General features: G+C 59.4%; 1 protein-coding gene across 1 annotated transcript in view; it reads left to right on the top strand.

Annotated features, from left to right (window-relative positions):
- HSPG2 (heparan sulfate proteoglycan 2) overlaps nt 1-13,619 on the top strand; it is a 106,668-nt gene that overhangs the window by 35,110 nt on the left and 57,939 nt on the right. The window contains exons 2-13 of the mRNA XM_056122777.1: nt 883-1,024; nt 1,473-1,517; nt 6,887-6,996; nt 7,075-7,133; nt 7,369-7,529; nt 9,431-9,559; nt 9,710-9,946; nt 10,030-10,149; nt 11,322-11,453; nt 11,550-11,694; nt 11,821-11,972; nt 12,081-12,227. Of these exons, the coding sequence (XP_055978752.1) occupies nt 883-1,024; nt 1,473-1,517; nt 6,887-6,996; nt 7,075-7,133; nt 7,369-7,529; nt 9,431-9,559; nt 9,710-9,946; nt 10,030-10,149; nt 11,322-11,453; nt 11,550-11,694; nt 11,821-11,972; nt 12,081-12,227 (1,579 nt within the window). The remainder of the gene's footprint in view (nt 1-882; nt 1,025-1,472; nt 1,518-6,886; nt 6,997-7,074; nt 7,134-7,368; nt 7,530-9,430; nt 9,560-9,709; nt 9,947-10,029; nt 10,150-11,321; nt 11,454-11,549; nt 11,695-11,820; nt 11,973-12,080; nt 12,228-13,619) is intronic.

Here is a 13,619-nt window from a genome sequence, read left to right as displayed (position 1 = left end):
GTCCTGGAGATGGGGCGGCCAGACCGAGGAGGTCAGGGTAGCGTGGGCTGGGAACTTCTGTGGAATAACGCTCTCCCCTCCATTTCTGCCTCTGCTGGCCTGGTCACCCCCCAGCCCCACACCCCTCCCTGCCCAGGTCTCCCTCTCAGCTGACTTCATCGCCCTGTTCCAGTTGCATTTTCTTTTTCTTTTTTGGAGGAGGGTGCGAGCCGGTGCTCAGGGGCTGCTCCCAGTTCAGTGCTTGGAAGCCAGTCTCACTGGTGTTGGGGGAACCATGTAGTTCTGGGGCTCAAACCTGGGGCTCCCACATGCCAAGTATGAGCTCAACCCTTTGAGATATGTTCCTGCCTCTCAGGTCACCCTTTACCTCCCTGTGTCCCCCCTGTCCACTAGTCAATGTCCTGAATATTCTCCAAAGAATGGAGAGTCCCCTTTATTGAAATCACCTTTATTGATTTGCCTGACTGTTTATTTCAAAAGTATTTCAGGGGCTGGAGCAATAGCACAGCAGGTAGGGCCTTTGCCTTGCATAGGGCCAACCCGGGTTCAATTCCCAGCATCCCACATGGTCTCCCAAGCACTGCCAGGAGTAATTCCTGAGTGCAGAGCCAGGAGTAACCCCTTAGCATTGCTGGGTGTGACCCCAAAAAGAAAAAAAAAAGTATTTCAGACCTGGTGGGTGGGTGGGGTTGGGCTGTGAGGTCTTGGGGATCCTGGATTTTGGGGAGACTGCATCTAAAGAAGCCATTCAGCCCCAGCCTGGCTCTTAACCAAATCACATCTGACTTCATTGGCTTGGCGGTGGGACTCTGGGTCTCGGCTGAGAATAGAGGTTTGGCGGAAGAAGCGGAATGTGACACTTGTCTTTGTGTTCTTTCGCAGGGAACCCACGGGCTGAGGGCATATGACGGCTTGTCTCTGCCTGAAGATGCAGAGACGGTCTCAGCAGGCCGAGCCGGCTGGAGTTATGCGGACCCTTCAGATGACGAGGACTTGCTTGCTGACGAGGCGGAAGCCTCCGGAGGTGATTCCTGCACTGTGGAGGGCTCTGGGGTGGGGGTGGGGGGTGGGGTCAGGAAAGCAGTCAGGGCCCAGGGAGTGGCCGCTGGGCCCAGCACATGCTTGCAGGCAGAGGCCCCTGGTTCACTGTCTAGCACCTCCTGGTCCCCTCAGTGCTGCGGGGTACAACTCTGGTGGACCCCGAGCACTACTTGGGAGACCCCCACCCCCGGACAAAAAGGTAGTATGAGCCGCTTGTGTCCTGAACCCTGACACCCTCCCTTCCCCGCCTGTCCACCCCTCCACTTCCATCCTGTATGATCTGGGCTGATGTTCCCGCATCCCATAGGACAGACAGGAGTGGTCGGGTGGCCTGTCTGACCCGGCTCTTTCTGTCCACACCTCCCGGGCGGAGGCTCTGAGCTTGCACCCAGCAGCTCTCAGCAAATGTTTGTTGCTGTCTTCTGTTGCAGATGAGCTGGGCAGCGGGGACGTGGGCAGCGGGGACCTGCAGCTGGGTAAGTAGCTAAAACATCCCCAAGGCCCCCATTTAGCCCCCAGGGGAAGCCCTTCCCAGCCCTGGGGTGAGGCCCCAGGGACTCCTAGGGTCTACCTTGGGGCATTCCCCTATCTGCTGGGCAGCTGGACACACATGGCAAGGTCCTTCAAATCTGGGAATGGCCAGACCGGATGGTTCTCTTGATGGGAAATAGTTCTGGGGACCCCAAAAGGCCGCCATGTGCTCTCAAAACTCAAGGGGCCGGAGGGGTAACACGGCGGGGAGGGCACTTGCCTTGCATGCAGCTGACCCAGGTCCAACCCCTGGCATCACGGATGGTCCCTTAAGCCCTGCCAGGAGTGATCCCTGAGTCTGGTGCCAGGAGTTTCCCCTGAGCACAGTCAGGTGTGGCCCCCAAAACCAAAAACTCTCCTTGGTGGTGTGCACTGCGTACCGGGGAGCCAGGGCAGAGAGAGCTCTACAGCATAGGGTATAGGGTTTTTGGGCCAGCCAGCGGGCGTCAGCCTCACCCTGGACCCGGGGCCCAGCTGGGGTTGGTCCCGGGTGGGTGAAAATAGGATGGGTCTGGTGGGCGGTGAGGAATCGGGCCTGGGCCAGCCGCGCACTCTGCCAGCAGTGCACAGGTGGCCCGATGCCGGGATGGGAGCCCCTGCTTCATCCCACGCCAGGATTCTGGGTAAGGAGGAGCTGGCCAGCAACGAGCCCTCCAGCAGCCCGTGGCTCCCGCTGCCTCTCCCCTGGGGAGCAGCACTGGGCACTGCGCCATCAGGGCCAGGCACGGGGCTGGGGCTCGGCTCAGGCTGAGGCCAGGGCCACCGAAGGTGTCCATTCCGCCCACTTGGCGGGCCGGGTCATTCCCAGGTCAGGTGGTATCCTGCCTGGCCGTGACCCCAGCCCCCGGGACTTGAACTCTGGCCCTCGCCTTTCCACACAAAGGTCTCTGCAGGGCCCAGGATGCCCGCAAGTGGGTGTGCGGCCCACCTTCAGGCGCGCCTTCCCCCCACCCGCCCCGAGAACAGTCTGTGCTGGGAGCTGCTTTTTGGCGAGCTCGGCCTGCCTGCGGTGGGGCCCTGGCCTGGTCCCCAGGGTACTTGTGTCTCCCGCCCACTACACTGCAGGGCCACTCTACTCCAGGGCTGCTAGCCAGCTCTCCCTCCCCCTTTCCCCACCCCCATGAGAAACAGCTGCGAGGGCAGGAGAGGCCAGAGACGTGGGGAGCACAGCAGTTGGGAGATCCGTGAGCAGGGCAGGGCTCTTTCCTTGCTCTGTGGGAACACTCAGCCCCCCTCCACGCTCCCTGCCTGGGGGCGCATCTGGGTCTCCCTAATGGGTCCAGGGTCTCTGTGTGCCCGCGATGCCCTGCCCAGGGCAGTGCCCGACATCTGGTATCACATCTGACCCAGCCCCAGTTCCCCCAAGAGGCTGACTCCTCAGCTCTGCCCTCGGGCGCCCCCCTCTCCCAGCTCTTCCTCCTCCTCCCTGAAACCCCTGACCTCCCCACAGCCCACCACTGCCACCCGCCTTTTTTGTTTATTAGTATTTGGTCCACACCCAGCAGTGCTCAGGGCGTACTCCTGGCTCTATACTCAGGGATCACTCCTGGGAGAATTCAGCGTGGGGTGAGAGGGACCATCGGTGGGACCTGGGATCGAACCCAGGTCAGCTGTGTGCAAGAGCTGCTGGGCTGTCTCCTGACTCCTTTCTCCACCTTCTGACCATCATCTCTGCATTCCCACGCTTGTCCGCCTGGTTCCCTCTGTCCCGTCTCTCCCGCCCCCTCCTTTCCGGCCTGAGACGGACGGTCTCTCCTGCTCTCTTTGTCCTTCTGTCGGTCTCTCTGTCTGTCTCTGTCTCTCTCTCTCGTTCTCCCCACGCTGCCTCTGCGTCCCCACCACCCTTGCTCGCTGCCTCTGCTGCTCCGCTCCACAGGCCGCCCTGCTGTGGCCGGCATGATGGTCTCGGAGCCTGAGGACTCTGCTCTCAGTAAGTGCCCTGCCAGGCGGGGCTGTCCCTCTCCAGGACTGTCTCCTCTGCTCTCCCCACCCTGCACCTGGTGCCTGTACCAGGCCCCCTCCCCGTCCCAGCACCTCCCTGCAGGGGGAGGTGGGGTGGTCCCAGGTCTGCTGCTCAGTCCCAGTAGAGCCTCGTCCTGTGCACTGCCTGGGGTACAGCCAGGCCCCTCTGCTCACTAGGGTGGAGGCAGTGGATGGGACCCCGGGGTCTTCCCCGTGGGGGTGCCGGGGTGCAGTGAGAGGAGGGCGTGCAGCTGGCTTCTCTGGGCACCCTGGAGTCTCAGCTCCAGCCCAGGCTCCCTAGGGGTGCACTGCAGAGGGTGCTCTGGGACAGGGCATGGCTCCTGTCCCGGGCTGGAAGGTTCCGGCTCTCCACAGGCATCTCCACCAGGGTGGGAGAGAAAGGCAGAGGGGAGAGGGCTGGCAGGGCACCCCGAGCAGTCCCAGCCTGTGGCAGACCCTCTCCCAGCTCCCATGCGGTTCCCCGGGGAGTGGGTGGGGGCTGCTTCCTGAGGGCTGAGCAGGGGCAGCTCAGGGAGGTGGGGAGCTGCCCTGCCACACCCCGCCCCACCCCGCCCTGCCCTCGGGTGGGTCGGGCTGCAGGGTCCGTGCCCTTCCCAGGCCCTGGTGAAAGGGGCTTTGTGGAGGCTTGTCCCCCTCCCTGGAGCGGGCACATTCCTGGGCAGAGGTCCGGCCTCCTCGCCTGCGCTGGGCCCCAGGGCTGAGGCCAGAGGCCGGGTTTGGGGGACTCTCAATGGGCCTCTGTGCCTGCTCACAAGGGGCCTCTGTGACTGAACTCATGGCCCCCACACTCGGAGGCACGGAGCCCCACCCGGCCGGCCCGCAGCAGCCAGGCAGCTCCGCGCTCACAGGCCCCTTGCATGGGGGCCCCATCCTGACAGCCCCCAGCACAGCGTTGGGGAAGGTCTCGGCCGGGGTGTGGGCGCCGTGGCTGACCGTGCAGGGGGCCTCCCTGCAATGCCCCCTGCCTGGTGTCGCCCAGGTGCTGCTCGTCTCTGGGCTGGCGGCAGCCTCAGGGACTTCGCAGCTGCTGTTCCCTCGTCTTTTCTCTCTGGCTGCTCCTAGGAGCGGAGGGCCTTCCCGGCCAGCCTGGGGAGGAGCAGCTCTCCCAGAGTCCCTCTCCCCACATCTGGAAGCCCTCTCTGCAGGGACAGGGAGTGGGCTATCCCCAGCCCTCGAGCGACAGCTGCCGTCTAGACGCCTGAGAGCAGCAAATGCCCCTCACAGATGGGAAGAGATAAATACAACCAAATCCACTTCTCGGGTGTGTTTGTCCAGGCCTGAGAGAATCGTTACAGCTGTCTTGTACTTATTTATGATGTGAGGTCAGGAATAGAACCCAGACCTCGTTGTATGCAAGGCATGCGTTTTACCGCCACGCCACGCCCCGGCCCTGTGCCTGAGACTATTTGAGGCTCTTTATATCTCTTTTTGTTGTTCATTTATTTTTCATTCATCATGGGATGACCACGACTGTTATCCCTTATTTACAGATGAGAAAACTGAGGCTCAGTCAGGCTAACTTGCTCAGGGTCACTGTGCTGTTACGTAGCGGTCCCCCTCTAGAGGCTGAGCTTTATACCCACAAGCTATGCTGCTGCGCAGAAAAAAAAAAAAAAAGGTCTATATTGTATGGCATCTTCTATTGCCATTCTCTGCTCTACACATTTGATATATTTTTTTAAATTCATTGGTGGGCCAGAGAGAGAGACTGTATACAGAGGCTAAGGTACTACCCTTACATGTGACTGAGCTGGGTTTTATCCCTGGCACTGTGTATGGTTCCCCAAGCACTACCAAGAATGACCCCTGGGCACAGAACCAGGAGTCGCTTCTGAGCACTGACCGATGTGGCCTAAGCTCCCTCCTCAAACACAAACAAATAATGAAAAGTATTTTAGCTCACATGAAGTCAGTATTTATGATTTTTAGTTTGTAAACTTTATAAGAATTAAGTTTTATTTACTTTTATGGGTCAAAGTCTCGTTCATAAAAGATAATCAAGTAATAATTAGGGTGCATGTATATGGCTGTACACACAGAGATATGATTCATTTACAGCTCATGAATTCCCATGAATAATTTCTAAATCAACTCATAATTGGGGTTGGTATTTTGGCCACACCAGATGGTGTTCAAGGGGGCCCTGAGGTGTCCAAGATCAAACCTGGGGCTCCCCCATGCAACGCCTGCATGCCAGCCCTGTGAGTCATTTCCCCAACCCCATGTTATGAGGTTTCGATACTCTCGGTAGCTTGCTGGGCTCTCCAAGAGGGGCAGAGGAATCGAACCCGGCTCGGCCAGGATGTATGCACGCAAGGCAAAACGCCCTACCGCTGTGCTATTGATAGCACAGCGGTAGGGCGTTTTGCCTTGCGTGCAGCCAGCCCGGCCGAGGCGGGTTCAATTCCTCTGCCCCTCTCAGAGAGCCCGGCAATCTACCGAAAGTATCTCTCCCGCACGGCAAAGCCCAGCAAACTACCCGTGACAATTCAATATGCCAAACACAGTAACAAGTCTCAAAATGGAGATGTTACTGGGCCCACTCGAGCAAATCGATGAACAATGGGAGGACAGTGTTTGACAGTTTGTTTGATGTCATGAGGTTTAATGTATGTAAATTGTCTTGCGGGGAGGATAGCTCAGTGTAGAGCACATGTCTTATATACGTGAGACCCAGGATTTGATCCTCAGCACCAAAAAATAGACTTCTGTTCAGTAGGTGATTTAAAAACAATGCATGTACTTACAGGTAGGGCACCTGCCTTGTCCGGATTCGATCCCCAGCATCCCGTATGGTTCCCCGGAGCAGCACCAGGAGTAATTCCTGAGTGCAGAGCCGGGAGTAACCCCTGAGCATCTCCGGATGTGGTCCAAAATAATAATAATAATAATAATAATAATAATAACAAACAAACAAAAAGAACATGTGGCCTCCCAGTGACCTGCCAGGAGTGGATCGAGTGGATCGAGCCATCACTTACAGGCACCTTGTGTGGCAGCACCGGGGACAGAAGCCAGCATGAAATCCAAGGCTCTTCCCCTCCTGCCCTGGCCACAGAGGGGATGATGGCGATGAGCTCTGAGTCCCCAGTGCTTGCTCCAGACTCTATTTACGCTTTGTAGTATACAGGGAGACGGTGCCCACAGGCAGCGAGAGATCGCCTGTCCCTGAAGCAGCTCCGAGGGAGGGCAGGTCTGTCAGGGCCCAGTGCCGTGTGCTCACACGGACCTGGCTGGGGGACTCAACATCCTAGATGGCGAGAGGCCTCCAGGCACCGTCTCCCAGTTCCCACCTGGGCCCCTCCGAGTGATGCCGCTCTTCTTCCTGCAGTTTATTTCCGGGCCCTGGTCAACTTCACACACTCCATCCCCTACAGCCCGCAGCTGGAAGATGCCACCTCCCAGGAGTTCCTGGAGGTGTCTGAGGCTGTGGTAAACCAGGTGAGAGGAAGGGGCTTTGGGGGGTGTACTGGGGGTGGGTGAGGGCATGTGGAGTCTGATGTCGCCTCCCCTCTGCAGCTGGAGTCGGAGTACCTGAAGATTCCTGGGGACCAGGTGGTCAACGTGGTGTTCATCAAGTGAGGAACCGATGGAGGGGGGTTGTGCGGAGGGGCTGGCAGGGATGGGGAGAGGCTGGGGTCCCAGAGGAGAGGTAGGAAAGGCCCCTTAGGGGACTCATTTGTGGATTCATTGGCGAGAACCCTAAGTTTGTCCTGCTCCGGGTGCAGAGTTATCCAGAGGAGGGACAGGAAGACAGGCCTTGGGGAGGGGCCGGAGCCATGGGCGTCGCCCTCACCCCTCACCTCCTTCCAGGGAGATGGATGGCTGGATCTTTCTGGAGCTGGACGTGGGCTCCGAAGGGAATGCGGACGGGGCTCAGATCGAGGAGGTGCTGCGGAAGGCCGTTGGCAGCGGCTCCATTGCCTCCTACGCCACCTCTCTCCATGGATTCCAGTTCCGACGCCTGGGTGCAGGTGAGCCCATCCAGGGCTTAGGGACACCCCTTTTGGCTTCTCAGACTCAGTGCAAACTCCTCACTGTCCCCAGCAAGGACTGTTCTAGCTGGAACATGCAGACAGCTGTTAACAGGGAGCTCACTGCCAACTGCGTGTGCCCCCGTGGATCATTTTAGTGTGATGAGCATAGTGTGTCCCCATTAGACCCTGTTTCTGCTCTCTAAAGGCCTCTATGTATTGAGAAAGGGTGATGGTTCCTTTCTATAATTGTTTTCTCATAGACTACTTTCAGGTCCAAACTTGAACGTTTAAAAATAACCAGCATGGGGCTGGAGCGATAGGACAGCGGGTAGGGCGTTTGCCTTGCACGTGGCTGACCCGGGTTCGATTCCCAACATCCCATATTGTTCTCCTGAGCACTGCCAGGAGTAATTCCTGAGTGCATGAGCTAGGAGTAACCCCTGTGCAACGCTGGGTGTGACCCCTAAAAAAGCCCCAAAAAATTAAATAAATAAAAATTAAAAAATAACCAGCAATTGGTTACTGGGCACCAACAATGCCGGGCCTCCGTGAGACTCTGCCTCCCTTCCCTCAGCCTTCACAACTTCCCTCTGAAGTAGATTTTCTCTGGTTTTAGGGATGAGGGGACTGGGCTGGAGCAGTAGCACAGCAGGTAGCGGGGCAAAGCAGTCGGCCTTGCATGTGGCCGACCCGGGTTCGATCCCTGACATTCTGTATGGCCCCCCACGCACTGCCAGGAGTGATTCCTGAGCACAGAGCTGAAGTAACTCCTGAGCATCACCAGGTGTGCACCCACCCCTTCCCCCTAAAAAAGAGAGATAAGAATGGGAATGGGAATGAGACCAGGAAGGGGGAAAAAATGCTTGCCCAGAGTCACGTCCGCTCTCAGAAGAAAAAAAGCAGCATTTGTTTTCCTTCTTGATTTATTTTTGTGGTGCTGGGGACGATATCCGGGAGCCTCCACACAGGCTGAGCTGCTTGTCTGACCCCATCCCCAAACCAGAATCTAAACCAAACCTCAAGCCTGTGCCAGTCTTGCCAGACCTTACCGGTGACTGGACCAGATGAGACGCCGGCTTGCAGAGGTCAAAGCTGTGCACTTGGCACAGCATTTCAGCCAGGCCAGTGCTTTACACGCGACCTGCTTCCTCTTTGGCTGCCCGAGTCCTGTCTTTTTGGGGCCAGAGGGCCCAGCCCTTTCCTGCCAACTCTGCCTCCCAGTACTGTCTCCCTCGCTGAGAAGGTGCCGCTGTCTCGGCAGAGCCCATCCCTGTGCCCAATTGCCTGGTGACAGGTGGCGAAGCCGTCTCCCCGCTCATCCTGCACAGAACAGCTCAGTTCGTTCTGCCCAGCCATGCTTGCCTCTTGAGCTCAGGAGGCTGGGGGTGCAGCCTTCTTCTCCCCACTCTTTCCCATGAGTTTTCCTGGCTAGGGAGGGACCCAATTCAGTCTTGCAGCACCCAGTTCTCAGCTCCTGGCTGCAGACACCCCCACGCACCCTGGCTGCTGTGAGGGCCACAGGGACACCTGGTAAGCATGGCAACCAGACCCAGCCAGGTACCTCCATCATGACAGAGAGGAAGGAAGGAGGAGGGTGTGGTGCCTGGCGGTGCCCACGAGCTGCCCCTCCTCCCTTCCTCGTGCTCCTTGCTGCGCCAGACGCAGAGACCTGCAACTCTGTTAGGGACCATGAGGCCTGGCCACCTGCCCACCCCACCCCCATCGTGGATGCTGCATCTGTGTCTGCGTGGGCGCCTGCCCTTGACCACAGAATCCAGGGACTTAGCGCAAGAGCCCAGCACCTTCTCCCAGCCCTACCATGCCCGGGCACCCGTGCGCCTCCCCCAAGCCCCTACCATCCCTCTGACTCCCTCCACCCACCCCCCCACCCCCCGCAGTGCCCCAGTACCCAAGAGTCTGCAACGAGACTGAGTTTGCCTGCCGTAGCCACAATGAGTGCATATCCCTGGAGTACCGCTGTGATCGCCGGCCCGACTGCAGGGATGGGTCAGACGAGCACGACTGTGGTGAGAGGCAGGGGGTCCATCCCGAGCTGGCAGAGGGGTCCGAGGGAGGAGTTCACAGGGTCCTTGCAGGGGTTGGGTGCGGCAGAGAGATCTAGAAGGGCCTGTGAGGCATGGGAAGGAGGTACTACCCCCTTGCACCTCTGCCCACAGAGGAGCCCCACCCCACGCTGCCACCCTCTATTGTGGTAACAACACCGATGCTGCCTCGGCTGGAGACGACCCCCGCGCTGGCCACCCCCACTCCGAAGCAGATGTTCCCAGGGGCCTTTGTGCCCGCGCAGTGTGGGCCCCAGCAGGCCGCCTGCCACAGTGGACAGTGCATCCCCAAGGACTACGTGTGTGATGGGCAGGAGGACTGCAGGGACGGCAGTGACGAGCTGGACTGTGGTGAGGGCTGGGTACAGGACTGGGAGTGGGCTGGGGAGGGCCTGGGCATCCCCACCCCCCGCTGAAGCCTGCTGCTGCCCCAGGCCCTGCCCCACCCTGCGAGCCCAACGAGTTCGCCTGTGGCAACGGGCACTGTGCTCTCAAGCTGTGGCACTGTGACGGCGACTTTGACTGTGAGGACCACACCGATGAGGCCGACTGCCGTGAGTGTTCCAGGGCGGTCTGCGCCCCTGCCCTGTTCTCGGGCAGGTCTGTCCACTCTCCTTCCTCTCCGAGAGAATGCCAGTAGCCTCCCTCCTGAGGGCCCTCCAGGAGGAAGCTATGGAGGGCCTTCTTAATATCTCTTTCTTTTTTTTTTTTTTTTTTTTTGCTTTTTGGATCACACCCAGCAATGCACAAGGGTTACTCCTGGCTCTGCACTCAGGAATTAGTCCTGGGGATACCCGGGGAATGCTGGGAATCGAACCTGGGTCGGCTGCATACAAGGCAAACGCCCTACCCGCTGTGCTATTGCCCCAGCCCCTATTTCTGTTTCTTTTTTGTGCTGGGGAGTCCCACCCAGCAGTACTCGAGTGGATTAGCAGTGGTCTTCGGGAACCTTGCAGTGCTGGGGGTTGAACCCAGGGTGGGCTGCGTGCCAGCAAGCGCCTTCCTTGCTGTCCCGTCTCTCTGGCCCAGCCCTGGGGGCTTTGGCTGAAAATTGACCTGTGCTGGGGGAAGACCCCAGGAAGGGCTGAGCCCACCCACAGAGCAGGAAAGCTGCATGGCCTCGGGGTCTTGGGGGTGTGGGCAGAAGCCCTGGAGTGGGTGTGTGACTGCCATTGGCCTCTCCATGGTGCCCACCCTGAAGAAGTATGTGGGTCCTCTGTGCCTCCCCCACGCACCCCCCCTCACTGTCCCAGTTTGTGAATCTGTGACTCAGTGTCCCCAAAGGAGAGGAGCCGCCAACAGCTACTAGAGATGCCTGTGGGGCCCAGGCCTGGCGCCAGGCCAACCCTGGCTTCTGACCAGCCCCAAGAGGCTGCCTTAGGGCCAGAAAGCTCCAGAAGCTTCACGTTCCCAGCTGCAGCGGGCCCCCAGCCAGACCTTTCCAGGAGAGAGTGTGGTGGGACTCTGGGTTCCATGGTGGGACTCTGGGGTCTGTGGTGAGACTCAGGGGGCTGTGGTGGAGTCTGGGGATACAGAGATGGGGGAAGAACCCAGGGTGATGGCTGAGCTGGTGGCGGGTCGTCTTGTGACTGTGACATTGGGGACAGAGTTAAGGAGACCGAGGAGCAGTGCGTGGTGAGGGTGAGATGAGGGACTCGGGGCGGGGTGGTAGATGAGGTGGGTGGGGGGAGGGGAAAGTGCCCACACACCCCCACCCTGCCCACAGCTGCCAAGCGCCCCGAGGACGTGTGCGGGCCCACGCAGTTCCGCTGCGTGTCCACGAGCACTTGCATCCCGGCCAGCTTCCACTGCGACGACGAGAGCGACTGTCCTGACCGCAGCGACGAGATTGGCTGCAGTGAGTGGGGTGTGGGATGGGGTGGGGGGAGGGGAGGCCCGGCGCCCTCCCCCTCTCAGCCTCCTCACCCTTTCACCCCTGCCCTTGTCTCTCCAGTGCCCCCCAAGGTGGTGACCAACCCCCAGGAGTCCGTACAGGCATCCCGGGGCCAGACAGTGACCTTCACCTGCGTGGCCATTGGTGTTCCCACCCCCATCATCAACTGGCGGCTCAACTGGGGTCACATCCCCTCTCACCCCAGGTGTGGCTCTTTGTCTCCGACCCCCCCTCCCCATGCAGGGCTGGGAGGAGGGGAGGCAGGGCTGGGCGGGGGGGGGGGGTGGTGAGAGCCCATTTCTGACCTCACCTTTGTCTCGGGGCGCTCCAGGGTGACAATGACCAGCGAGGGAGGCCGTGGCACACTGACCATCCGGGATGTGAAGGAATCTGACCAGGGCGCCTACACCTGTGAGGCCATGAACACCCGCGGCATGGTGTTCGGCATACCCGACGGGGTCCTGGAGCTCATCCCGCAGAGAGGTGTGGCTGATGGGGGTGGGGTGAGGGCGGAGACAGCCCTGGGGGGCAGGGGGGTAGAGCGGGCCTGTGTGTGGGGACCAGCTGCAGCCCCTCCGTGCTGCCCCACAGGACCCTGCCCCGATGGGCACTTCTACCTGGAGGACACAGCTGCCTGCCTCCCTTGCTTCTGCTTCGGCGTCACCAGCCTGTGCCAGAGCAGCCGCCGCTTCCGGGACCAGATCCGGCTGCGCTTTGACCGGCCCCACGACTTCAAGGGTGGGTGTCGGGCTCCCAGGAGGGCCTCGAGGGGGGATGCAGTGTGTGCTGTTTGTTTGGGGGGGTCTTTTCTGTCTTGTTAGGGGGACACATCCGTGACATCCGGTGGTGCTCAGGACTTCCTCCTGGCTCAGTGCTCAGGCATTACTCGAGGTGACCCTAGGGGGTGCCTGGGATACCATATGGGTTATCAGGCACTGAACCTGGGTCGGGGGAACCATCTGGGGTGCCGGGGGTCCAACCCATGTTGGCGACATGCACAAGCCTGACGTGCTGTACTGGTGGATCCAGCCCCGCCAGCAGATGCTGATGGGAGGGTGAGTGGTGGACATGGAATTGCTGAGCCTTGTAAGAAGAATTCTTTAGAGGTGAACAAATTTTTATCAGAGAAGCCAAATCCACCCCCACATTTGGATACTCAGAGCCTGAGCTCTGGAGACAGATTCCTGGTCCTAGCCCTACTGTCGTTGTAACTGCCTCTATACCCCTGAGTAAGTGACTGTCTGGGTCTCAGTTTCTTGCTACAAAACAAGGACCCACAATTCCCTCCCGGGTTATTGTGTGGGTACATGGGCTCAAATGTGTGAGCCACTCAGAATCGTATTTGGCCCATGGTCTGTTCCCTGAACTTGTCATTAGCATCCTGGGAGCCAGCAGGGATGGTAACACCGGAGCCCCCGAGGCAGGCATCGGACTACCCGAGGCCCAGACTGGCCTCCAGCTGTACCCGCCACTGTCTGCGTGGCTAGTGGGCATGATGCTGGGCTCCTCTGGGCCTGTTTGCCCTTGGAGTCTGTCCTCTCTGACATGGAGGACCAGAATAGCTTGGCAGAACCGGGTTCAGGTCCACACTTTGTCACCCACCCCTGACTTCCGTCAGCCCCACATCTCTCTTCATCACAGGCATCCCAGGAGCGGCCTCTGCTCCGCCCGCAGTAAGCCCTCGGCCCTTGTGGCCTCCTCTGTCCTACTGGAGAAGAAACCTCCAAGGGACTCCTGTAGACCCATGACCTCCCAGGTACCCCCCAGTGTATTGAGAGCAGGATGACCGTGGCCCTGTTGGGTCAGCTCTCTGTCAGCATTGACACTGACCCAGTCATCGGACACAGTCTTCACAGAGTCAGGGATGTTCGTATCATTTTCCGATAAAGACCCAAGGCTCTGAGATGGGGCGTAGCTTTTTCCTGGGTCACGCACAGTTCATAGAGGCAGAACTGGACCCAGCCCCATCTGATTGGAATCAGGAGGGTCAGGCTAGAAGGACTGAGGACAGGCGCTCTGTGAAAGGAATTGAGAAGTCCCTGAGAGGGCAGGGAGGCTGCAGTGGTGGAGCCTGTGTTCGGGGCTCTCCAAGCTCATTCTGCGAGCGGCTGGTGGTCCGGGATCACGTTT

The sequence above is a fragment of the Sorex fumeus genome, unplaced genomic scaffold, assembly GCF_029834395.1.
Source record: "Sorex fumeus unplaced genomic scaffold, SorFum_2.1 ptg000047l, whole genome shotgun sequence".
NCBI classification, from domain to species: Eukaryota; Metazoa; Chordata; class Mammalia; order Eulipotyphla; family Soricidae; genus Sorex; species Sorex fumeus.
The sequence above is the reverse complement of the archived record's forward strand: the minus strand, read 5'-3'. Positions and strand labels throughout refer to the sequence as shown.